At 46.0% G+C, this 26,006-nt stretch overlaps 1 protein-coding gene across 10 annotated transcripts; it reads right to left on the bottom strand.

Moving 5' to 3' along the window:
• Positions 1-629: 629 nt before the first annotated feature.
• CLTA (clathrin light chain A) lies at positions 630-21,363 on the bottom strand. 10 transcript variants are annotated; one of them, XM_044920822.1, is made up of 7 exons: positions 21,032-21,363; positions 14,949-14,986; positions 12,340-12,457; positions 7,561-7,672; positions 3,150-3,203; positions 2,016-2,051; positions 630-1,059 (listed from the first exon to the last, which is right to left on the bottom strand). In XM_044920822.1, exons 1-7 carry the CDS (start codon positions 21,246-21,248, stop codon positions 888-890), a joined length of 747 nt encoding a protein of 248 aa, XP_044776757.1. In that variant the 5' UTR covers positions 21,249-21,363; the 3' UTR covers positions 630-887. The 10 variants fall into 10 exon arrangements, with proteins under 10 accessions (XP_044776757.1, XP_044776758.1, XP_044776759.1 ...); XM_044920823.1 differs by having other exon boundaries at positions 21,038-21,363; XM_044920824.1 differs by lacking the exon at positions 2,016-2,051.
• Between the last annotated feature and the right edge of the window lie 4,643 nt (positions 21,364-26,006).

Below are 26,006 nucleotides of genomic sequence, written 5' to 3'. Positions count from 1 at the left end.
GGAAACGTTCTGTGCTGTGCAGTCGGGATGCTACCTAACCGTGGCCATTGAGCGGATGAAATCTAGGGCTAGAAATGTACTTTTATTTAAATAACCACATGTGCTTAGTGTATTGGCTAGTAAGGCCTAGTTGAAGGATTTGACAAGTGAAATAGGAACAGAGTTGCTAGGGCTGGCACAGACCCCCATGTGTACTGTGGGAACCCAGAGTAATGGGACTAGCCACACAGTAACGCCACCCCGATTCAGGTTTACTGACTGAATCTGAAGGAATAATATATAGCCAGAGAGACCCCTGTTGAAAAATACTATCCAAGACCTTGAAGTAGGGGACGGTGGCAAGAGCCAGCTGGGAGAAAATGTCTGGGCTGGTGAGGGGATTCCCAGCTCTATCTCAGCTGGGCAACGAGAGGTTAATTTTTAGCCACAGAACTTCCTTTTTCAAATGGAAACTTCCACAGAACCCTACTATCAATTGTAACTTGGGAGCTCTCTGAGTTCGAGGCAGGGGTGGACACTCAGTGGCCGTGCCTCTGTGGTCCTAGAAATGGTAACAGGAAATTCTTCATCCCTTAAAAATCTCTCTCCAAGCTGCAGCAGGTCTTGAAATCAGTAATGAAGCTTCATGTTTGTTTGAAACAAATTTATTCTCAGAATAATGCACAAAAGTAGAGGCTGAGGCTACCTTTGGGAGGCTTCCCCCCCTCCTCTCTGGCTGCCGGGGAGAACAGAGCTGAAGGAAACATGCAATCACAAACAATGATCAACTCTAAAGACAAAAAAGGTTTGGTCCAAAAGAACTCAACATAATTAATCCAATTACTGTGAAGAGCTTCACTGAGTAGGATTAAGATCTTGCAGATGTAGTGTTTCCACAGCGTGGCTCTTCAGTGCACCAAGGGGGCCTGCTTGAGGGAGATGAGAACAGAGCGCATGCGGGAGACGTCTTTGGCCTGCTTGCTGGACTTGGGGTTAAAGTCACACAGCCGGGCCACCCGCTCCCACTCAGTGCCTGGGGACGACTCGTCTATGTCGTTTACAAAGGCTTCTTCTGCTGCCCTGGAAGCAACAACACAGTATGTTGGTTTAATGCAGAATCCCCCCCGTGAGCTACCTGGCGGCTGCCTTGTGACAGAAGTGACTGCCTCTTCATGCCTGACTTCCTGGCGTTCTGGTTTTCCAAAGAGGAACAGCCCCTGGCTCAGGTCAGACTCGGGAGCAGACCTGTGGCCAGTTCTCCTAGGCACAGGGTGCCCGGACCGCTGTGTAAAATGTTGGAATACAGGTGTTTGGTTCAGGGCTCAGTCTCTGTCAATACAGAGCGTTAGAAAAGCAAGTCCTTAGCTATGCACTGCCTTCAGCAACAGGAGCAAAGCAGCAGGCCGGTCAGGAATGTGCACAGGAGTTGATGGTGGGCTCTACTGAGGTTCAAGCGAATTGAGAGGCTTCTCAAAAGCCCACCGGTCATTGCACGATAGCCTCTGGATTTATTCCTAAGACCGTAGAGAAACAGGGCAAATCAAAAGGAATTCAAGACACAGCTCCCATGCGAGCAGGCACTAGAGACTAAAGCCATTCTGGAAGGGGTTTGTTAGGACATTCTCCAGTTGAGCTGCAAGTTGGCCATTTTCCCTCCAGCCAGGTGCCTTGGGCCACTCAGGGCACGCTCTGGAAGGGCTGGGTGCCCAATGGCTAAAGAGCCCATCAGTGTTAGCTGCTTTTGGGTAGGAGGCTGCTCCAACATTCTTTCCCATCAAGGTCAGCCCACCCCCAGCTGGGAACTGGTGGGAGCTACAGCCTGAAAGGACAGCAGAAGGAGGCGGAAAGACACACTATATTCATCTACTCCAACAAGCATCACGGGCGAAGCGAAAGCGATGGAGATGACCGGTCTGTGGGGACGGAGGGGTGGCACGCTCACAAGGATGGCCGTGGCAAACACTGCTGCAGCCCGAGCCACTACAACACTGCGACTTCATGGCACACACAGGGGCAGTGAGAAAGGTTTACTTAACTGTTCTAGGCTGTAGCAAGGATGGTTTATGTTTGTGCTTAAAGGTGAAGAGAAGAAAAACGAGAGAAACTTTAGGTCAGATATAGAAAATGAGAATGAGCTCAATGCAGATGGTCAGTAAGCTAGACATGCCCTTGCCACTCCATCTACACCTGGGAACGTGCAGCTGGCTTTGCTGGGCCACCCTGCTGCCCAGCAAACCCAGACTCGACCTTTCCAGTCTCCAGTTCTACTCCAGAGAGAATGTGCAAAAATCAATCCAACAGCACCTGTAAGTCCAGCATTTCACAAATCTCATTGCAAATGCATCTGGGGACCCAGGAAACCCCGCTCTGTATTCTAAAGGGATGAACATGTTGAGGTCACAGGCCCAAAGATAAGATGCTCTACAGACATGAACCTGTCGTCCACCCTTCCCGCCTGTGGTCCTTCCTTCTACCCTCATCTCCCTTACATCAAATTGGAGTCCTAATTTTTGAGGAAACAGCAAGCATTGTTTCCAAGTCGTCTCCGGCAATACTGCTTTGAATACAAGAGTCCAGTGTTTTTCCAGAGAAGATGCAGTCTTTGGGGGAAAAAGCCATCGTGGCCTATCAGACAGCTTTGGCTATCCCGACCTTAAAAAGCTGGGGCTTCTTTGTGCCAAAGTGGGCAATTTCCCACATCAATAGAGAAACACAGGATTCCTCCCTGCCACCCCCCATGAGACAACCTCCTCTGCTCCCAAGGGAGAAGCAACCAACCCCACATGTTCTTCAAAAGAACCAAATGTAGAAAGTGCTGCCCCACCCTGGCTCCCAAGCAGGGGGCAGCAGTGGTGGCAGCAACAGCTTACCAGCCCACCCCAGTCCCAAAGCCTTCCCCAACCAGGTCACAAATGACCCACACTTTAAAAGGGAATCCACTTCCTTCCCTCCAAAACCCCAAATGTGGAAAAAAGGCTCTCAGAGTTAAAGGGAGTCACGCTTCTACACGACAATCGATGGATCATATCCCCAACCTTCTAACTCTTAGGCAGTCCCCAGAGTGCCAGTTTGAACTAATTTAGAAAGCAGAACAACTTGTGACATAACAGGAGCATTAACTCTAAACAAAAAGAATCAAAACAGGAAAAAGAATTAGTTTTGCAACATACACATAACCAATCACGTCAGCGAAGGGTTGTTTGTAGAAAGCTTCATCTGCCACCCTAGACAGCAAGAGGTCCAAAAGGCAGGCAAGCAGGCAGGAAAAAAGAGAGAACATTGAGAAGCAGAAACATCTCAAATCCATAATAGAGGCACAACTGTGCTCTGGGGCGCTGCTCCCAAGGCTGGGTGCTCACCCAGGGAGGCTTCAATTCAAGCGCTGGACACTCCAGCAGGCAAGGTTCCCCATGGGCCTACCCCTGGGGATTCTCCCGGGTGAGCCCTGCCAAACCCTTCCTGGCGTCATCCCTGCCACGGCGAGCAGGTCTCGGCACCCACTTCCAGGGAAGCCCTTTTAGAGCTACTGCGTCCACTTGATCCAATCCTCAACCCCAGCAACCTAGGGCACCGTGTTCTCATCGACACTTTACAGGTAACAGGAGGCCTGGACAGGAAGCCCCTTGCTCAACCCCAGGTGGCAGCAGAACTCCCAAGCAAGCCTGCCTGGCTCTTTTCACCGGACAGTAATGCTGCCCCCCAGCTGGCGGGTGCTCAGGAAGCCAGGCCACCTTCCTGCAGCCTCCGGCAGGCTCACAAGGCATCACGCTACGCGCCAAAGCCACTTCTGTCTTGGATTATCCGACTCCTGCTTCCCCGCCCTGACTGAATAGGATCACTTTTCAGTCATCTGGGAACAGATGTGGTCATTTCAAAATCCCCACCTTAGAGGAAAAAGCTGCTGGACGCAAGTGGTCTGGTGCAAAGAACTGCAGCCAAGAGTCCTGGCTCTGGCTTCCTGTCTGTCCCTGAAGATGCTGGTCTGCTCAGTCCATGCCAGACGGGACTGCTGTCACAAGGTGCAGCCCAGGAACCAGACCTTCACTTAACCCTAACTCATACCATACATGGGTCAAAATGGCAGGCCTCTGGGACAAAAAGGAAAGCGGGGGGGCATGCTGGGTGGAAGAGTTTCCAACCCAGGGGACAGGCTGGCTTAGACCTTATTGGCCCGGCCAGCCCACCACAACCACTGTGGGTGGGCAGGGAACCTCCCTCCAGGAGTTTTACCCTGTCCTTCGCCAGGCTGGTTTGGGGCAGAGAAGTAGAAGGGACATTTTTAAGGATGATCATGCCTGCTTATTAACCTAGGCTCCCTTATTTGAAGGGAAATTCTAGTAATTTTATTTCAGTTTTTTATTTAAACTCACAGCCTTCCTTCTTTACCATTTTGGTTTATACATAGGTGGTGGTTTGTGGAAATTTAAAGAAAGCAAAAAGAACAGCCTGATTGTAACTCTAAGTCAGCAGGAAAATAGTTGTTTGTGGAGAGAATGAGTGGGTGGGAAAGGAAAAGCAGGCCAGCTTGTAAACCCATAATCCTTTTAGTTTACACAAAGGGCTAAATGTAATCGATTTCAAAGAAAATAAAGGTTGAATGACTATGGTCCAAGGCATCACTAAGACAACAAAAGTTTGAATGGCAGGCTTCCACTCCTTTGCAGCTAGCCCCAAGACTATGGAACTGTCAGTGACAGCATAGCCCCATCCAGGTATAGACAAATGGAGCAAATGGGAAACCATGATCACCATAGGTGGCCCCTCTAGCTTTTTGTTCTTCACTCATCAGAGGGGCCTGAAAGCAGCAATCCTCAGGGAAGCCTGAGGGAAACGGGGGGAGGAGGAGGAACGTGGGCCTGACCACAGGGTGCTCAAGCAGTGACCCACATAAATAGCGCCCAGTGGGCATGGAAAAAATATTTGCCATCATAGAGAATCAGGGGTTCCCCCAAACTTTTATAAATCTTGAAAGATAAAAAGCACCAGAGCTCCCTGTAAAAGGGTAATGTTTCTGTCACGGTTTGCAAGGGCACATGGTCTGGGGTTGGTCTCAGGTCCACACTGTTCTGACTGGCTCCCATGGAGTGTCCCCCGCCCCCCCCAACAGGCTGTCACTAATCATTCACGGCTCTTGTGCAGCAATATTTGGGCCCCGAGTTGGGGTAAAAGGAAGGAGATGCCAACTGCAGAGGAACACCAGACTACAGATGCCATGAAGGCAAGATCCGCTGACTGTCATTCGCCCACTGCCCAGCACCATGCCCGGCACAGAGGTGCTCCTGAGGTTTTAGGTCAGGGCATCTAGAAGGCAGGAGGCCTGATGATACACTCATAGTAACAGCCTTTGCTCCCCACCACATCTCTTCTCTCAAACTGCTTGCTCTGCCTTAGCTCTGTAGGCCACTTAAACATCCAGCTGCTGCACAAGTCATCCAGAGGAAGACCGATACTTGAAAGGAGCACTCTATTTTCTCCTGAGATTCACTATTTACCTATAGACAGCTCTTTTACATATATAAAAGGACTTACTCCTTTAGTCCCATGGGACGCCATTTAGAGAGTCAAACATGGAGGGGGAGTGGTCAGCAATGTCAAAATCTCCAGGGGAGGGGCTGTACCATTGGAAGGAGTCCCCCACGGTTGCTCTAAATGGCTCCTGCCCCAGCCCATGAAGAGTTAAGTGGGATAAAGCATCAAAACCATCCCTTCTCTCCTGGAACCCTGGTGACAAAGGCCAGTGTGCCACTAGTTTGACACGGAGTCTGCCCTATGCCTCAAGGTTTCTGCAAGGCAAGGGACCTGGTCTGGGAAAAGCTGTGCATTCTCTGTGAGTGGCAAGTGTAAGTCTCTTCCCCTGTCTGGAACTTGGGAGGTTCATCTATGAGACCATCCAACTCAACATTCCACAGTTCTAAGAAAGGTACCAAAGCCCTAAATCCAGGCCTGGAGAGACTAAACCTTGGAGACTGAGCTCCTTAAAACAGGTGTGCTTATTCGCTCCAAGGACAACGGATGCTGTATAGAGACAGCTCCTTTCTTTACAGAAGGGATACAGTTTAGCAAAACTGCATTAGAAGCCTATTCCTGACAGGCATTTTTTAAGTCTGAGAATCTATATGTCAACCTGTTTACCCATCAGGGATCCTGAACAGGGAGGGTCAGCCTGGTTTTACCAAGTACTTCAGGGCAGAATGACTCATGGGCAACTTGCTAGGATCAAGGGGGCCTCACACAGGGCTTGCACAAAGCACCCACTCATCTCCCTTTAGAGATCTGAACTTGTACCTGGGGTCAGTCATCTTGAAGGAGCAGAGAATAAAGCAGCCTGGATCTGTCAGAACTTGAAACTGATCACAAGCTCAGGAGAAGCCCTGGTAGCAAATGCTCCCCCAAGCAACTCGACACCAAGAGTGGAGAGCAGTCCCCACCATACTTCTTACAGAGCTTCCCCTGGAATTGGAGAATACGTCCCCCAGCGGACATAGGCTCCAGCCTGCCATCTGAGGGGCAGCTGACAGAACCCAGGCTGGCCAGCCAGAGACCGGTAGCTGAAGCCTACCGCCCAGAACAGTCCATCTCTTCTGCTATCGTTGCCCTCCAATGAACAACACACTCTGGCTGGCAAAGCAGTCCACTCCCTCTTCGCTGACACATTTCCAAGAGCTACCAGAGGCAAGAGCACTTAAACCAACTTCTGCCTCTGAGGGCAGGAACCTATGGCTCTTTGCCCTGAAAATTACAAACACCCCCGGCTCAGTCTAGCCTTTCTTTCCAGTGAGGTAGTGGAGTGACCACGGAGTGAGAGTTGGGCTTTGAATCCAGCAGGGCAGGCGAGCCACTGGTCTCCATCAGGGCCAGGAGCACTGCCTCTACCTTTCTCTGAGCTACTTCCAAGCGGACTTTAAGCGTGGAGTAGTCCAGACCGCAGATGCCGGTCAGTGGGGGTAGGAGAATGAACTTGGTTTCTCCCCAAAACTACTTCACCTTCCGTGAGTGAGTCTGTTCTGAAGAGCATTTTAAAAAAGTCAACTCAGGTTTTTCCTAGACACAGAAGTACCCAGAGAATCCTTAATTCTGAAGTCACCATGTTGGAACATCCTTGGCTACCTAATTACACACCCGGTTCCTGCTACCAGACCCCTTTGTAAAGCAGCTTTCAGAGGGCAGGGTTGTATTTAGGGGATGCAGCATGACCAAGTCTATAATCATCTCGAAAGTACTGAGATCCTGGTATGTTCATGAAAGTGGCCCTTCATTTCAGGGTTACATTTCCACATGTGGATTTGATCCATGAAATAACCTTCCCTTTTGCCGTTTCATACTATTACAAGCAATACAGATTAACCAAACTCTTCGCTGAAGAGCTAAAGTCACTACAACTGGGGTGGCTAAAGGACAGGCTGAATTAGGCTCCCAAGACCCAAGAGACTTGCAACCTTTATGTTTCAAGTACTTTTTCCAAAACCTGCAGAGACACTTCATACTACAACGGGCAGCACATGTCAGAACTATTCTGGCCGTCAGAAATGAATGTGATTCAACCTTGGAGAACAAGCGGTGCCAGCAGCCCCGGGGACTGACCTGTTGTTTGCTTTTGTTTTCTGTAGCTGCTCATCCTGCCTCGCATACCACTCTTCTAGCTCCTTTATTGCTTTTTCTTTCCACTCTGCTTCTTGCTTCCGAGAATTGGCATCTTTGAAGGGAAGGAAAAGAAACACAAATGAAGCAAAACACAAACTGAAGTTTGCTCCATCAATGTCTTTTGGTCTTATTAAACTTACGGTGTGTGTGTATATGTGTGTGTGTTGGAGGGATAATAATCAGGAGGGAAGAAAAAGTTCTATTTCCCTATTTGTACATCCAGTCTCTGATCCCAGTTGTTTGACATTCTCTCTCAGTCCACTGACGTCTTAGTGGATTCACCAGTTTTGGGTTTCTTTTCAGGGTAGGGGAGAGGAGGATACATAGATAAAAGCCTTCGGGGGCACCAACTAGGGAAAAAGCAGTTAGAGGATTTTTTTTTTTAAGATTTATTTGAGAGAGCGCATATGCACAAGAGTGGGGGGTTGGGGGGGGGCAGAGGGAGAGAAAGTCTTAAGCAGACTCTGCCCTGAGTGTGGAACTCAACTCGGGGCTCAATCCCAGGACCCTGAGATCACTGGCTAAAATCAAGAATCAGGTGCTCCACTGACTGAGCTACCCAGATGCCCAGGAGAATTCTTTAATAATTATGCTGCCAATATTAGTTCAGGGTGGACCGTTGATATTAGATAATCTTTGAACAAAATCTTCTTAGAAAATGTAAGACCCCAACTCTGCCAATCGATGGTTTTGTAAAACACAAGGTGGCACTCTCTTAACTGAACATGGTAGAAGCACTTCTATGAAGCAGAAAGCTATTGTTAAAATTACCAGAGGTAGAGAGGATTCAGGAACCAGGGAACAGAACATAGATGTTAAAAGTTGAGGGGGACCACAAAACATCTATTCCTGCTTAGACTGCAGAGTGAGTTTGTGGCAGAGCTAGGACAGAACTAAAGAAGCTCTAACGGAGAGGACTGCAGGGGGTTGAGGTGGGGTGGCAGAATCATTAGCAGTTATCCAGAAGGTTCTAGAATGAGAGAGAAAACAAACTTAGCAAGTTTGCCAGACTGGATTTTCAAATATGACAACTAGCTAAGAAGACCAAGTCAGTAGATAGCAAGAGATAGAAATGCAGGTCATAGCTACCGCTGCAGGTGACACGTGAAGTTACCCTGAGATTTCACCTGAAACACATTCTTAAGCATCCTCTCTGGCAGATGTTTTGTAATAGACCTCTCCCTTTAATCTTTACAACAATCCCGAGAAGGTAAACTCTGGACCCATGTTCAGCACTGAGAAAAACTATAGCTCAGAAAGTTTGAGTAACCTTTCCTAAAGTAAGTAGCAGAGCTAAGATTCAAACCCAGGTCTGACTCTGAAGCTTACACATTCTTTCTTCATTAAGCTGCCTCCAAAGGGAGGGATGGAAAGGAAAACCTAGAAACAATCACAAGATGTGACTAGAAGGTGGTCACCAGTGATCCAGACAAGAGTCCGGACAGCGCAGAGCCAGAGCCCAACCTGTAACTAGCTCGCATCCCGGAAGAGTAGAAAGCAGTGGCGGTGGCGGCGAGTGAAGGGAAGAAATGAAGCACTTTAGGGCATTTTTAGGTCCTTTTCAAGAACGTCTTACAGTAACAACCTGCAGAAGGCTGTGTCTGTAACTACTGGAAATAGCTTGTTAGCAGCTAGAAACTCCCCCAAAGTTTCAGATTATAAAGAACCTGTTACCCTGTTATTTAACTTATCAGAAGGTGACCTATCAATTTTTTTTTTGAGAGATGGGGGGGACCCACAAAGGGAGAGAGGGAGAGTCTTGAGGCTTCACGCCCAGCATGGAGCCCAACATGGGGCTCAATCTCACAACCCTGAGATCATGACCTGAGCCACCCAGGCGCCCCACTCAGAATTCTTTTACTCAGATTTCCACTGATGAGTCAAGTCTATACAGCAGACTTCTAGTATGTGTCCGTGGCATTAAGTAGAAGTGGAATGGAGGGCGCTAGGATGCGGCGGGAGATGCTGTGGGCTGGCAGCGCATGTGGACAAGAAACCGAAAAATACTAAGGTTAAAATCTCCTTTTCAAGAGTGGTGAAATCACTTCTGAAACACTACTTTTTGACTGGAGAGTATTTCCTTTCTTTGTAAAGATTTTTTTAAAGTTTTAATACTAGGAATAAAATAGCACAGAAATTTCTCTCTGAAAAATTAATCTGAATAAAAATTGTAACCATCTGCACAGATTGTAGTTACTGCATAAAACCATCCCTTTAAATTGTCTTCTTGCTTTTACAGATTTTTTTAAAAAGTGACACTGGCAATAAGAATTTAGAATTCTGGGACATCTGGGTAGCTCAGTTGGTTAAGCGTGTGCCTTCGGCTCAGGTCATGATCCCAGGGTCCTGGGATTGAGCCCTGCATCGGGCTCCCTACTCAGCGGGAAGCCTGCTTCTCCCTCGCCCTCTGCTGTTCCCCCATGCCCCCTGCTTGTGCTATCTCGGTCTCTCTCAAATAAAATCTTAAAAAAAAAAAAAGTAATTTAGAGTTCTTAAATGCTTAGCTCAGTAGGACAAAGATCCAAGCGACAATATGATCTGCATCTGGGCATGAGAAGAGGGAGGGAAGGCTGAAGAGTCCCCTTGGAGAGCAGGGCACACTGATAGCCATCTTCTTGGGCAGTCCTTCTTACTGTCCATGGAAAAGAAAACTCTGAGAACGCAGTCACCAGCTAAGCTGAAAACCACGCACACTGGTTCTCTATATTTAGCATCTTGTGGTTTCTCACAGTTTTTGCAAAGAAAAAAAGAAACTGAAGAAACACCTAGTTCACAGACCAATTTAATTCAATTGCAAAGCCAAATATTTGACTTCAGAAAAGCATCGTAAGAAAACACTTCATGGAATATTCCCAAAGTGCCCAATCTGATCACTGAAAAGGGGGGGGGGGGGGGGCAATTTTCCCAGACACCAACATGACCAAAGTGTATTGTCTCCATGGAGAAGATAACTTTGCTAAACTTTGGGTAAAGAGAAAAGATGAAAGTTGGGTTCTGTAACCTGACAAATACTAGTACCAGCGAAGTCCTGCCTCCGCCCGCTCAGAAGAGACACACAAGGAACAAGCCACGACTAAAGCTACCAGCATCTCATGAAGACAGTTTCCATCTTTGTAAAGCTGCGCTATCCAGTACAGAAGCTCCTAGCCACATGTGGCTACTTATTAAAATTAAAAATTCTTTCCCAGTCATACTAGTCACATTTCAAGTGCTTAAGAGCCCCACGTGGCTAGTGGCTACCATACGGGACAGCACAGATCTGTGATACTTGCATCCAAGAAATGCTAGTGGAGAGTGCCATAAAGGGTCAAACAGAAGTGTGCCCTTTGTTCTGAGAGCCATATAAACTGGGCTGGAAAGAGAACCGATTTGGCACTAACTGGGTCCTACTTGTAGGTGTCAGTTAACGCTATCTGAAAAACAAGGAGTCAGTTTTTACTAATTCAGTGGTTCCCATGAAGGACTAATAATGCTGACATCGTTGGTACACAGAAGAACATCGTTATTTCCAGATATACAATAAAATATGTAAGCATGAAAGAGAGGATCTGAAAGTGGATGAGAAATGTGTGTGTATAAAACATGTACATACATACATGCTTCATTTACATAAAGATAACCCAATATGGCAAAATGTTAATCACTGAACCTAAGGGGGTGCACACAAGTTCATTTTACTCTTAACTATTTCGTTTGAAATTTTATTTCAAGTTTTATTAAGTAATCTCTACACCCAATGTGGGGCTTGAACTCACAACCCCAAGATCAAGAGTTGCACGCTCTACCAACTGAGCCAGCCAGGCACCCGTGTCTGAAATTTTAATAAAAAGCTGAGGAAAGAATACCCCATGGCTTTATCTCCACACGGTGCCATACCTCTGCAACCCACCTACATACAGATACCAAGTCTCCTGATCTTGACCAAAAGCAACAGCCCATGTACACAGTTCTTTACCAAAGGCCAAGCCAGGCCAGCTGGCACTGATCTCGGCGGGATGGCGTACATGACATGCACGGTGGCTGATGGATGGAGGGGTACGGGCTATGAAGCAGGGTGGACGTAAGCTGAGTTCTGACGCTACTGCTTCTTAGCTGTGTGATTCAAAAACTTGTTCGAGGAGTCTCACTTTCCTCACAAAAACATACAAACTTAGCTTACAGGGATATTAGAGTAGGAAAATCAAATTGTACATGTTTCCTAACATACTTCACATTTTCTTCTTAAAGCGTTACCTTAAATTCAGCCTAGAAACGATAAATGGACTTTGAAGTCTCTTACCCGGAGACCTTCAAGTTTACACAACACTCTCATAAACACCACCTCAGATGAACCCTGGAGTTGGTAACACTGATCTTACCCCACAGACAAAGAAACAAACTCTACGAGGTTTGAACCACCAAGTGCCCACAGCTGGGAAGAGTTAAGGCTGGGCCTTGAACCTACTCTTTCTTCGCTGCAAGCTCAGGACTCTCCTCTGCTCTGCTCTTCCTGAGAGGATGCACTTGGTGGTGGCTCTCTGAGCTGCCCTATTCCTCACAAAATGGCCTGTAATTAAGCATCTCCCTGTGGGTGGCCTTGTGACCCCTCAGGCTGAGGAAGAGATCTTCCCAAATACTAGACAAGGACATTAGGGCTAATTCCAGTTAAAAAGAGCTAAGAGTCAAGGTCAACTATTCCACTGAAAACAAGACACCCAAAGACAGAAAAAGATTCCTTACCAAGGGCTTCCAAGCGTTCCGTTTGCTCTTCTCTCCATTTACGGATACTTTCAGGCTCTGATTGCAATCGATCCACTTGTGAAATAGCTGCGTAACTGTCTGTTGGACCATTACTCTCCTTAACACAAAAAACAATTGTGTTCTATCAGTACCAAACACGCCTTCCTGAAATGCGCTTCATACACGGTAGAACACCCCTGGTTATGTACTGACGGCCGCTTTAACATGTTAAAGGATTACCTTAAAAGCAACAACACAACCTTACATGCTCATAGGGAGCTCTCAACATTACTGCACCTAATCCTTACAATCCACAAGGGAGGCAGAGTAGTTGTTAGCCTGCCTGTTAATAACTGGGACAGAAGTGGGAGAGAGGAAAGCAGGGGAGGTGGGTCATGGGCTGACTAGGAAACAGTGTTAATGGTTTTAGTTTCCTCACTTGACACACAGCTTATGTGGGATCTTCAAAGTACAAAGGTAAATACACTGCACAGCAAGGCCTAGAACCTAAAACTTCTAAATGCTATTACATAATGCAGGAAAAAGAGCACTTGATACCACCTAACCAAAATAGGTGAATTCTGGGTAAAAAGGAGTCCAAAAGAAAACATGCAGTCACTAGTCACACCAAGGAAAAGAATAAAAAGGCAAGCAAATAGGAGTCACAAGTGGGGGGGCGTAGCGCGGGGCAGATTCTTCATAGTGGGTAAGGTCTGACAGCTAATAAACTGATAAAACTCAACTAGAATTTAATCTTTAGAAAATTTTTCACCTGCTGAACTAGGGAATAAATTCCAGGTTCACCTAATCAGACTATAAAAAGATGGAAGAATTACTGAAAGTATTTTTTTTTTAAATATTTCTTTCTTTCTTTATTTTTTTTTAAAGATTTTATTTATTTATTTGAAAGAGAGAGAATGAGAGACAGAGAGCAGGAGAGGGAGGAGGGTCAGAGGGAGAAGCAGACTCCCTGCTGAGCAGGGAGCCCGATGTGGGACTCGATCCTGGGACTCCAGGACCATGACCTGAGCCGAAGGCAGTCGCTTAACCAACTGAGCCACCCAGGCACCCGAATTACTGAAAGTATTAGTAACTAACTTATTGACACTTTCCATGTGTCAGGCACATAAAATTTATCTCCCACGCAACTTGCAAAGTTTTGATTCTCATTTCACATTTGATAGAGGACTAACCTGAGGCACAGAGAAATGACATGTCCAATTCACAGCTAGTAAGAAGTAGAGCCAGGTTCTGAACCCCATTCTGTCTCACTCTAAGGGCTAAACTCTAAACCAGGCACTGGAAACTAGAGTCCAGGCCAGCTGCCTGTTTTTGTAATTAAATTCTACTGGAACACAGCCAGGTGCATTCATTCATGTACTGTCTGTGGATGCTTTCACATCACAGCAAGAGTAGTTTGACACATACACACACACACACACACACAAAACAGGGCGCCTGGGTGGCTCAGATAGTTAAGCATGTGCCTTCGGCTCAGGTCATGATCCCAGGGTCCTGGGATCAAGCCCCGCGTCGGGCTCCCTGCTCTGCAGGGAGTCTGCTTCTCCCCCTGCTCATGCTCTATCTCTGTGTCTCAAATGAATTTAAAAAAAAAAAAAAAAAAAAAAGTAGTTTGACACAGTTATGACAAAGCTTAAAATGTTTACTATCTGGTACTTTACGAAAGTTAGTCCATCCTTGGTTTAAACCAATCAGACTAACATCCTTCCTGCCAGTGAACTGGTTGAGGGATGGGCAGAAACCCAGGCATAAGCAAAGCATCATGCTATTTCCCCAGGCTGTAGTGACTACTTCCAGTTGGTCCAGAAGGAAATGCAAGATTTTTCTTGGGTGGTTGGGAGAAGAGGAAAAACCCCCATCTTGTTCTAGATAACATGACAGGCACACGAGAAGCCTGGAAGTGCTGTAGTCATTTGACCACCAAGAAAAAAGCTTGAGCACAAAAATGCACACTTAGCAAGCAGAGCCAAAGTCCTAGGGGAACTGAGTCAGAGTCCTGGTCGAAGGACACTTCAATTATATAAACTGGGAAGACTTTCGTGTTTAAGCTAATCTGAGTTGGGCTGGCAACTCAACGCCTAGTGATACAGAGGGAAAATAATGGCAGTCACCACAAATTCCAACCCCCCCCCGCCCCGCCCCAAGACAATCTCAAAGGTTCAAATGCTGGCCCCACCGCATACCATACTTTGTTACTTTTAGCCTACTTTGTGCCTCAGTTTCTTCATTTGTAAAACAGGAATAATAGTACAGGTCCCCCAGGTTGTTGAGAGAATTAAAGAGTAAACATAAACAGTGCCTGATAGTGCATGGCACACAGTGTTTAAATTAGCCACTGCTATCATCACCACCGTGAAAGCTCATTTCTTGAGAGTAAAGTCAGTAATACTAGGGCCAGGTCAGTAACGTTTTAAAGGAATGATCAATGTTACTTCTCTTCAAATCCTTCCATTTTAGCAGGTAACATACCCAGTACTAATACATCTAGGCAAGTCAAAGGAGTGGGGTCCTTTCTAGGTCAATCAATTCAAATCACAGGAAAGGAAGACTCAGCCACTGTCTTTTAACATAATCAGAGTATTCTGTACCTGGTAGTACTCGCCATTCATCACTCCATCTACGGCATCTGCAAGACATAAAATTTCAGTCGGTCAGTCAGGACTAGTCAAATGCCGGCCAAAGCGTTACTAAGTCTAATACAGGTACTGTAAATTATACTAATGCTATCCCTGTGCTATGCACCAGACAGAGCAACGAAGGACTTCCTGTTTAATGAAACCAAGATGTGCTTATACACAAATTACTTCACCAAAATGGAAAAATCTGTACCAAATCCCCAGTTCAAAAGCTTTTTGATCTTTTGCCCTAGAGAGAGAACACATGGATGCCTGGCAGAAGAGTCTCATAGAGCAACAGTGTTTCTCCATGAAAGTTCTGGAGAAGGCAGAGTGGGGCCTGGAATCATTCAGTGAGCCAAGGACATGCAGCTTCATGTTCAAACCAAGGTGCTTTCTTGGGGGTCAGGACTCTCCATCCTGTGCCTGTAGACCTAAGGGTCTACAGTTGAGACTTCCTGAGCTAATTCCTCTAGACCCCTGGAACTAGTCTGGGATAGTAAGATCTGGGCATACCAAATTAAGTCAGTATTTTCAAGGATACAAGTTACAAAAAACTCAAAGTGTGGTGTACGATCCAGTCTTACTGGCACAATTCACTCATGAGCTAAATGAGAAAGTCCATTTGAAAAATGTGGAAACGATCTTTTTTAAGTTAAGACCTAGAGACCATCAATCCATATAGCATAAAATGGTGGTCCACAGGCTGAACATATTTAAAACACTATTAAGTCAGAAAATTTCACGAATTCAGGACGTCTAGGTTTTGGGGCAAGGGTAAGCAGACAGAAAATCTGGCAATCTTGGGCCTGCTTGAGAGGAGGGCAGCCTTCACATCCAGCACGCTCTGGTCTATCTGCAAGAACCCCAGGCGCCCCCCCCCCCTTTTTTAACCCATTCAGTGTCTCAGTAATTCAGCTGCCCAGTAAGTATGCATCCTAAGCCCTGCCCTGCCCCACAAGCCATCACGAAGAGGCAGTCTGCACAGGGCCGCCTGCCATCCTTTCGAAAGCCTTGACAAAGGCACCATTTTTAGCTTCTGCCTACACATTCTTAACTCTGGATTTGTTGGCTGACCCATATTTACTACCTACCATGTAGGACTTCCATTATTTTGTCCAAATTTTTTTTTTCAAACTACTTATTTGTCCAATTTCTTTTTTTTCAAACTTATTGCATGGGGTGGGATAGGGAAGATGACAGAAGAGATGCACCTAGTGCTCAAAAACTAATACAAGTATTTGGGGGGGCATATTCAGTTGCTCCTCAGTAAGAAATCCCTTCATCTAGAACCACTAGCACAGACCATGCCCGGCGGGCAGCACCCGGAGCTGCCCGGTGCGGTGACACCATGCTGGTCACCCTGAAGACCCTCCAGCAGCCGACCTTCAAGATAGAGATTCTTGGGTCACAGGATATACATTTTAAAAACTTCTAAATAGTGACCATTTGCCCCCTTTTAGTGTCTCATTTATATTACTACCAGCAGCACATGACCGCCCCATTTCTCAGACTCTTAGTGATACTAAAGATGGAGTTTTAGGTTTTTAAATTTTTGCTAAGTTGACAGCAGGGAAAAAACTTAGGTAGCTTTGTCCTGCCAATCTCTTTTCTTGTGAGGTAATCATGTAGCTGACGTTTGATTTTCTTCTTTACTGAATTGTCTGAGTTTTGCCCATTTTTCTGCTATCTTTTGATCTCTATTCACTTTGTATTATTATTTGTCCTCTCATATTACAAATATTCCCCCGTTTTTTTTTTAAAGATTTTACTTATTTGATAGACACAGTGAGAGAGGGAACACAAGCAGGGGGAGTGGGAGAGGGAGAAGCAGGCTTCCCGCGGAGCAGGGAGCCCGATGCGGGGCTCCATCCCAGGACCTTGGGATCATGACCTGAGCCGAAGACAAACGCTTAACAACTGAGCCACCCAAGCGCCCCTCCCCCATTGTCATTATATGGTTTCTTCTGGTACTAAAAAAAACAAAAATGCCTCTCTTTAATCCACCTGGAATTTATTTTTATGTAAGATAGAAAAGAATGAGATAATTTTGACTCCTAGAACTTACAATGGTTAGCATGGCCAGGCCTAGGCCTAAATTCTGGTTAATATATTACATTTAACACACCAACTATCCAGTTAATATATTCCAGCCCAGGGCCATTCCCAATAGGAGAGCCTTTGATCACTACACCATACACAAAACTAGAAGCAATTTTCATCCCATACCTCCTCCTAAGTCACATGCTGCCTGTCCTTTAGGACCAAAGACTCATCCAAACCCACTGGCAAGTGCTTTGAGCTCTTACTAGTTACTGTACTGACATTCAACTGGCCCAAGTCAAAGACCTGCCTGTTGCTACAAAACATACAGAAAGACATCTTAAGACAACTAAGCTAAGCAACCTGATGCTCCAGAAGGAAACTTTCTAGGGCATCGCAGGAACTCCAGAGAGAAACAAGGGCCAGAGTAAGTTTCCAGAGAAGAAATTTTGTCCCAAACCCACCTTCGACTTGCCATGGTGCCCATCCACTGGAAGTCAAGCAGACGTGGGTTTGATGAATTCCAGTGGAGACGTGTATTAGCTTGCTACCTTAGGAACACTCCTTAACTTCCATGATGCTTTCTTATCTGAAACAGGATGCCACTACTTAGCCTGCAGGTACGGCGTGAATCTGCAGCTACAGAGAACCGGCATGTGGCAAGCATACAGTACTAATTGTCAAGCACGAAATTTCCCTGAACTTTTCCCCACCACTGCTACCAAGAAAGTTACTCTCCTCCTCCAGAAGGCTTTCCCTTAATTCACGTGCCTCTCTTCCTCCAAGGAAAGACTTGTCAGAAACAACAACCAGTGCCTCACTGCCATACTCTCTCCGTAGCTCCTTACTCACCCCTTTCTCCAACCTCCTCGGCCCTCATAATTGAGGGCTTTACAACAGCTCTAGACTAGAGCGGCCTCTTTCCTGACTACTTGCTCTTCCTCAATATCTGAGCCACTTCACTCAGCTGGTTACCTCCTACCTTTAAACTTACCTCTCTTCTCCAGATCTCCTTACAACTGAAGGAGTCCTCCAAGGCTCGGGCCCTCCGGTTTTTGCCTGCTCCCATCCTTCATGGGGAGTTTTCCCCAAGGTTACTCCTCCATCTGTTAGAGTCTCCTGCCGATGAATCTCTGTATAGTAACGTATCAGATACAGGGCTCTCTCCCAAAATCTGTTTCCTGGGCGCCTGGGTGGCTCAGTTGGTTAAGCGACTGCCTTCGGCTCAGGTCATGATCCTGGAGTCCCGGGATCGAGTCCCACGTCGGGCTCCCTGCTCAGCAGGGAGTCTGCCTCTCTCTCTGACCCTCCCCCCTCTCATGCTCTCTATCTCATTCTCTCTCTCAAATAAATAAATAAAATCTTTTAAAAAAAAGTAATTAATTAATTTAAAAAAAAACCAAAAAAAAACAAAAAAACCCACAAAATCTGTTTCCTCAGCACACCCCAAGGCCTATAGGCTTTGTAATGCCTCTCTCTTCCTACTCCCAAGGAATAAGAGTATAGCCAGGTACCGCGGCAGTAATATACCAAGTACTGTGTGTAATACATTAGTACATTACAGGTGCTAATGTAATCCCAGTAACCCTATGTGGTATGTATCTGTACCTTGTACTGGTGAAAAATCTAAGGCAGGGCAGTGGCGCTGACCTAAGCTGCCTGAGACCACAAAGTTAAACTTACACTCAAGCAGTCTAGGACACACAGAATCTCAACCACTAGAGTGCCTCTTTTCAAGGGAAGAAAGGAAAGTGTCCAACTAGTTCTCTAATCCCCAAAGGAAGTGCTGACCACTGCACTACTGCCAACCTCAATTACATTGTCAGAGGTCTGGCTTTAAATCACTAAATGCTTAGTTCACTAAGAAAGTCCTTCCTAGAAACTAAGTCAGCAGTGATCCCTTCCTTCCCTTTGCTGAAAGCTTAATGCACAAGGGACCTGTGTATCCAACTCTACCCTCTCCCTTTTACCTCTCCAAACTGCTCATCATCAAGATTTGTCATTTCTCTACAGGACTCTTGGACCTAGTATTTTTGTTCATACCTTTCTATCTACTATGTGCCAGACACCCTGCTAGGCACTAGGGATACAACTGTAAGCAAGAGTGACATTGTCCTTGAATCAGGAGTTTTCTAATTATGGGTCCTGCTTCTCCCAACTCTGTCCTACCCAAGGCAGCCACACTGCCTTTCAGAAATGACAATCTCTTGTCCCGTGATACCCCTGCGGAAACAACTGCAATGGCATATGGTACAGTCTACGGGTAGGGAAACTGGGGGCATAGCTAAGAACTTGCCCTTTTTTTCTTAAGCAAGTCATTTCTCTGCAGGACTCATAAGTTTTCTTATATTAAATGAGGGAAGTAAACTAAGATCTAAGAAGTAAATTTTATGATTCTCAGTCAAATGTTAATAAACACCACCCAACAACAAAACCCTATTGACTTAAAGCCAACTTCATCTCCCAGCCACAACCCGGTTCCGTCCAACCTGCTTGCTGTAATTCACATTTTTCAGGTGTATCATATGTTCTCGTGTAAACTCTTATTGGAGGGCTAATTTGCTTAGGAGGTAATATGGTACAGGATAAAAACTCAGAGGCTGCAAACGAGCAGTCTCCCTACCCCTACTCAAAAAATGGCTCCGCCTGGCTGGCACAATAATTTGAGATTTCTGAATCTGAATGCTTTCATAGAGGACAACTCTAGTGCACCAAAACCTCAGTCTCCAGGGCGCCTGGGTGGCTCAGTTGGTCAAGCGACTGCCTTCGGCTGAGGTCATGATCCTGGAGTCCCTGGATCGAGTCCCGCATCGGGCTCCCTGCTCAGCAGGGAGTCTGCTTCTCCCTCTCCTGCTCCCCCCTCTTGTGCTCTCTCTCTCTCTCAAATAAATAAAACCTTTAAAAATAATAATTAAAAAAAACCCCTCAGTTTCCAACACTCCGTAGTGTCTCATTCCCAGCAGGTTTCTCTCATTTATGTTATCTGCCTGGCTCCTTAAGGTTTGAGGTTAGAGTAGTACAAACACTCCTATCTGCCGCACCAGTGCCCTGTTCTCCTTTAATTAGAATTTTTTTTTTTAAGTAAATGAAAACCCAGGTCTCATTTCTTCCAGCTAATTTCCTACTTCCTCATTCTACTGAATAGGTCTTTTTCACCCAACTTTTCCTCCCACTGTAATTCAAAGCATCACACACAGGTAAGGCATTCAGAGGTCAAACTGGCATCCTACTGCTCATTTTTTGTCTCTGCTTGAGTTTGGCTGGGAAAAGGCCACCCTACATTCTCTATTCACCTTTTGGAAGACTAGTTCAGGCTAATCTTAAATTCTGCTTAGGCAACACTGCCTACCAAAGCTGTTCCTAGAGGAAACAGAGCTCCAGAAATCCCGGCCATAATCCGTTCGACAGATGATAAAACTCTTAGCCTTCTTTGGCTGGAGTTTCTTCCTCCAGGGTTAGAACACCCTCCTTGAGTTCCCTATCCACGCCTCTTTTCCTCCCCATAATCCAACATTCCGTACACCTGAAGTGCTTAAATACTGAATTGCATTGCCGTTTTTGTTTGTATACATCTCAAAAATGATACTAGTATTCTCATTTTTTTCTGCCCTCCTTTCCTAATAACTGGTTCTGTGCCGGGCTTAGGCTTGCCTTTAAGTCTGGCCAAACTGCGCCAATGCGGCTGTGTTTGAGAGGCCAGGCTCAAACACAGCCAGTGCTCAATGAAAAGTTCCTGGACTGAACGGGCTTCTTCGAGCTCTTCGGCCTGTCACCCTATTTTCTTTGCTTCCTCGCTCTGCCCCGTACGGGAGCACTCAAACATACTCATACCACTGAGTAGGCTCCCCGAACCTAGGCTTCTGCTATGACTGGGCCGGGGTCTCGTTTTCTCCTTGCACTCTTCCTTAACCTCCCGGTTCAGCAAGAAACAAGAGCGACACAGAGCCCTCAGACCCACTCTGGGCCGAGTTTCTATACAAGCCCTCCCGCCCCAAACGCCGCCGCACTCTCACCCAGACCCCCTGGCGGCTCGCCGTGCGGCTGGGGCCCTGGGGCACCGCCGTCCAGGATGGCGAAGGCCTCGTCGTTCTCGATGCCCGCAATCTCGCTCTCTTGCTGCGCCAAGAAGGCCGCGGCCGGGTCTTCTTCGCCGGCACCGGCCACCCCGTTCCCTAGCGCGGGGCCGCCGGGAGCGCCGGCAGGAGGGCCGAACGGATCTAGTTCAGCCATGGCGGGCAGTTCAACGGCACGGACACCGACGTTGAGCGACACGCCAACCGACCCACCAACACCGCGCCCCGCAGCGGCTGCTGTGGCGGCGACCGCGATCCGACGACAAGCTGGAGAGAGAAGACGGAAGCGGAAACCCTGCCCCTATATCCGGTTGGTGTAGGCGGTGTTTGAGAGCCGAAGGGATAACAACCAATCAGAGGACAGCGATGGTTCAAGAACTACCCAATCAGCAGGAGGAGGGGCGGGTCCCCGAGGAAAACTCGTGACTCGGGCCGCGGCGGCTGTGAGGATGGTGAGCCCAGCAAAGCCCGAGGGAGGCGGAAGTGGCTTGACTTAAAGCAGCCTTCCCTGCCTGGCCTTTGGGGCTGCCCTGCCCGTGGACTGCCACCTCTGCGGAGACTGAAGTGCCAGAGCCGGAAGTGAGGTGAAGGAGGGCCACAACGGTCGATCGGTCCACTAAGGAGGCAAGCTGCTTAGGTTTCCTGAACTCCCGTTTGCTCGTTTGTGAAATGGGAACGAGAATCCTGCACTGCTTTCTTCCCAGGCTCCTTGGGAAGACTGAATCATTTCACGGCTGTGTACTGGCTTTATTAAAAATTTTGTATTTGTTAATTCATTCACCCAGCCTGGATTATTTTCTCTTGCAGAGCCGCCTGACTTAACGTAATTAAAAATGCCTGCAAATCCACTCTGGTTTTTCAACCCCACCGTATGTTTATAAAAAGGCGAATCTCTCTCTTTTCCAAAGCCCTTTTGCAGCCAGTCCATCTTACCAGGGCTAGACAGAAGTTTCTAGAACTGGAACACTGCTTAGGGATCACCTAGGAATTTCATATTGGAACAGGCCCCTGTATGGGAAGGGATTAATCACGCAGGGAGTGGTCAAGAGGAAACCCAGGTCTTCTGGGCACCTCGGTAATCGTACAACCTCTTGTATGTACATATTTATGTCAGCTAAGGAGAACAGGAGCTTTCTCTAAAATTCGTTCAGTATTTTACATCAGGGGATTTTGTCTACACCATAGAAATGATAATGGGTGATCACAGTTAACCGTGCTCTTGCCGAGATAAGCAATGGACAACAGGAGGATCTTTCTCCTTCACCACCACCCCCTCAAAAGGAAAAAAGCAAAAACCAACCAACCAGAGATCAAAGAAGTCTCCAGAGATAGTCAGCAAGGGACAGGAAAGTGGTTTTTAAAAATATACATGTAGCTTTAATGACAAAAAGTGGTAATTATTTGCTTAAAGCATGTATTTTTAGTCATTTTCAGTATGGAACATAGGACAGTTTTGAAGAAAAACATTTAAGAAACTTAAAATTCTAGGGCCTGCAATTCACTCCGTTTTCTTCTCCCTCTTCTTGTTTAATGCTCATCCCTAACATAAATTATCCACAACATACGAAGTAGTTTCACATTCATCTTTTCCTTGAAACAATCTCTCCTGCCCCGGGCAGAGGATAATGGGAAAGGATGACCATGAGAGAGTCCAAAGACAACTGTTGAATGCTGAGGGACAGACAGCACTCACTCCTGAAAGTAAATCCATACAGCTGAAGACAAGTGTGGAAGTCAACTCAGGGAGGGCTTGAGTGCCCAGGTGAGGATTATTCCTGAATTTCAGGGGCTGTAAGGAGCCTTTGGAAAGACTAAGCAGGCAATAACTTAGAACTCTGTTTTGAAAGAATCTTCTGGCAGCTCAGGCAGTGTAAGCATATGAGAGGGTTTGGAAAGGAGGGAGTTCAGTTAGGAAAGGTGCTGCAGTGAACCTGCAGTGGTTCAGGAGAGGACAGGAGCCAAGGATGATATTTCAGCAGAGCTGCTGTGGAAGGAAAATAATGGAAGTAATGTACAGAGAACTTGGGAAGTGACAGCATTTAGGAGGGAAGAGATTTACAGACAATTTTTTTAAAAAGATTTATTTTAGAAAGAATCTGAGCTGGGGGGGGGAGGGGCAGAGGGAAAGGGAGAATCTCAAGCAGACTCCCTGCTACTGAGCGTGGAGCCTGCCATGTGGGGCTTAATCTCAAGACCCTGAGATCATGACCTGAGCAGAAAGGTTTAACCGACTGAGCCATGCACATGCCCCCACAGACAATATTTATAGCTTAGAAAACCATGAACAGAAATAGCTAGGACAGGAAAAGCCAGTTGAGTAGGATGAGGCAGGAGATAAGAGGAAGAGTTCAGTGTGACTTCTTACTGAGCACAAGGGACCTGTGAGATATTCAGGAGGCATTCAACAGGATATTGGAAATCAGTCTGACATTTAGGAGAGAAGGCTCTAATTCTAGCAATGGTGGGCAGAATTGCCTAGGGCCAACTCTTCTGCTGAAAATAACCAGAAAAGCTAGGCAAGAAGTTTTCAAAATCTCTCTGAAGGCATCAGAGGACTACCAAAGCAGTGAGGAATTGTGGGCCCAAGTTCTAGGAGAGGAGGGTAAGCCAAGAAAAATGATCCTAACATTTCAAGCCACTTTTTCTCTCAAGGAGATTGTTAGTTGTAAAAGCTGAGAAGCTGAGTAAAGCTTTCAGTAAACAAGGCTGGGAGGAGGGGCGCCCCGGTGGCTCAGTTAAGCATCTGCCTTTGGCTGGGGTCGTGATCCCAGTGGCCTGGGATCAGGCCCTGCATTGGGCTCCCTGCTCAGCGGAGAGCCTGTTTCTCTCTCTGCCCCTCACCCCCCTCGTGCTCTCTCTCAAATAAGTAAAGAAATCTTTGTGGGGTGGGGGGAGGGGGGACAAGGCTGGGAGGAGAAAATAGTTGAGGGCTTACCAAAAAGGAAGGACCCTGATAACTACCAGGTTTTTAGTTGGGATCCTGAAGGGCTACACAGTTGGAATCAAGATGAAAATTGACTAAAGCACAACTCTGAATCCCGTAATTCCTTGATTGAATTAAAATGATCCAGGCTTTCTAGTGTCTTTAGCCTAGAGCTGCCTGCCAGAAGCAACAGTAAATTCTAATAGAAAAAAATTCAACCAAAAATAAGCATGAAAAGACAGAACATGCTCAGAGACATTGTGAGAGACAGAATAGAAATTCCAGAGGATTCAGATAATGGATTTATCAGACCTAGGTTTTAAAATAGCTATGATTGAGCTAAAGAAATTAAAATAGATTAACATAAGAATAAAAAAAAAAGAAATTAAAATAGAGAACTTCAGCAGTTTAAAAATGTGAGAACTAAAATTTATAGTATCTGTTATTAACAATTCAGTGGATAAATTTAAAAGTGGATTAGACGTGGCTGAAAAGAGAATTAGGGAACCAGAAGATAAGCAGAAAAGTATCGAGGCTGAACACAGAAAGGAACATAAAAAAACATATGGGATATGAGGGATAGGTGTTGGGTTGGTTTTTTTTTAAGTTTTTATTTATTTTAGAGAGATTGAGAGAGAGTGTGTGTGCTCACAAGGGAGCGGCGGTGGGGGGGGTGGGCGGCGAAGACAGAGGGAGAGAATCTCTGCCTGCAGGCAGAGCCAGACGCAGGGCTCAATCCCACGATCTCAAGACTATGACCTGAGCCAAAACCAAGAGCTGGAGGCCCAACTGACTGAGCCACCCATGTGCCCCAGGAATAGGTTTTATAAACATGTAATTTTAGCTAGAAGGAGAAGAGAGAATGGATCAGTATTAGAAGATAAAACAGCTAAGAATTTCCCAAAATTGATGAAACCAAGTTGCCACAGTTTTAAGAATCACCATGAACTCCAAGCAAGATAAAAAATACCCTCCCAACAAAATGTAAAGAGCACTGGGTATTATATAAGGCTGATGAATCACTGACCTCTACCTCTGAAACTAATAATACATTATATGTTAATTGAATTTAAATAAAAAAAAATAAAAAATACCCTCCCTCAAACAATTTAAAAAAAATTTACAGGCCTCTTGTGCATTTTTAAATTGACATCTTAATTTTTTCATAACTTAATTTTTTAAAAATATTTTATTTATTTGACAGAGAGAGACACAGCGAGAGAGGGAACACAAGCAGGGGGAGAGGGAGAGGGAGAAGCAGGCTTCCCGCTGAGCAGGGAGCCCGACGTGGGGCTCGATCCCAGGACCCTGGGATCATGACCTGAACCGAAGGCAGACGCTTAATGACTGAGCCACCCAGGAGCCCCCATAACTTAATTAATTGCAAGGATGTAATTTCTAATATATTGTAAATATTGATCCATTTAAATAAAATTGTTGCATTGCTCATTAAATGTATCCAATGGTGTGTCTACATGATTTGATACTATCATCCATTAAAAAAAATACATTGCAAAGCCTTTTATTAACACTAAAAAATTTCAGATTCTTACTTTCGCTCCTTGAACACATACTGTCATTCCAACACTTGCCCCTAAATTCTATCCCATTAGAATGTCTTTGTGCTTGACTTTTCTTTTAAAGATTTTATTTATTTATTTTAGAGATAGAGAGCAGGAGGAGGAGCGGAGGGAGAGGGACAAGTAGACTCTGCACTGAGCATGAAGCCCCATGCAGGGCTCGATCCCACAACCCTGAGATCATGACCTGAGCCATCAACCAACTGAGCTACCCAGGCACCCCTGCTTGAAAGACTTCTATTGATTGATGTATCATACTTCTTTGTAACAATGTAATATAAATATAATTGACTTTTTAAAAATATCCCATAACCATAAGTCTCTGTTAAAATTCTGTTTTGGATTGACATAATTATTAGTAGTATACATTTAATCAAAACAGCAAAATATACCAGAAAATGTCATAATTATT

Source organism: Neomonachus schauinslandi, chromosome 13 (assembly GCF_002201575.2).
Source record: "Neomonachus schauinslandi chromosome 13, ASM220157v2, whole genome shotgun sequence".
NCBI lineage: Eukaryota > Metazoa > Chordata > Mammalia > Carnivora > Phocidae > Neomonachus > Neomonachus schauinslandi.
The sequence above is the reverse complement of the archived record's forward strand: the minus strand, read 5'-3'. Positions and strand labels throughout refer to the sequence as shown.

Excerpts from the sequence above, each read along its gene's own strand:
- CLTA (XM_044920822.1), bottom strand. The coding sequence starts at position 21,248 with ATGGCTGAACTAGATCCGTTCGGCCCTCCTGCCGGCGCTCCCGGCGGC. Across the intron at positions 7,673-12,339 it reads GGAACGCTTGGAAGCCCTTG|ATGCCAATTCTCGGAAGCAA; the intron begins GTAAGGAATCTT and ends TTCCCTTCAAAG. Across the intron at positions 3,204-7,560 it reads AAAACAAAAGCAAACAACAG|GGTGGCAGATGAAGCTTTCT; the intron begins GTCAGTCCCCGG and ends CTTGCTGTCTAG.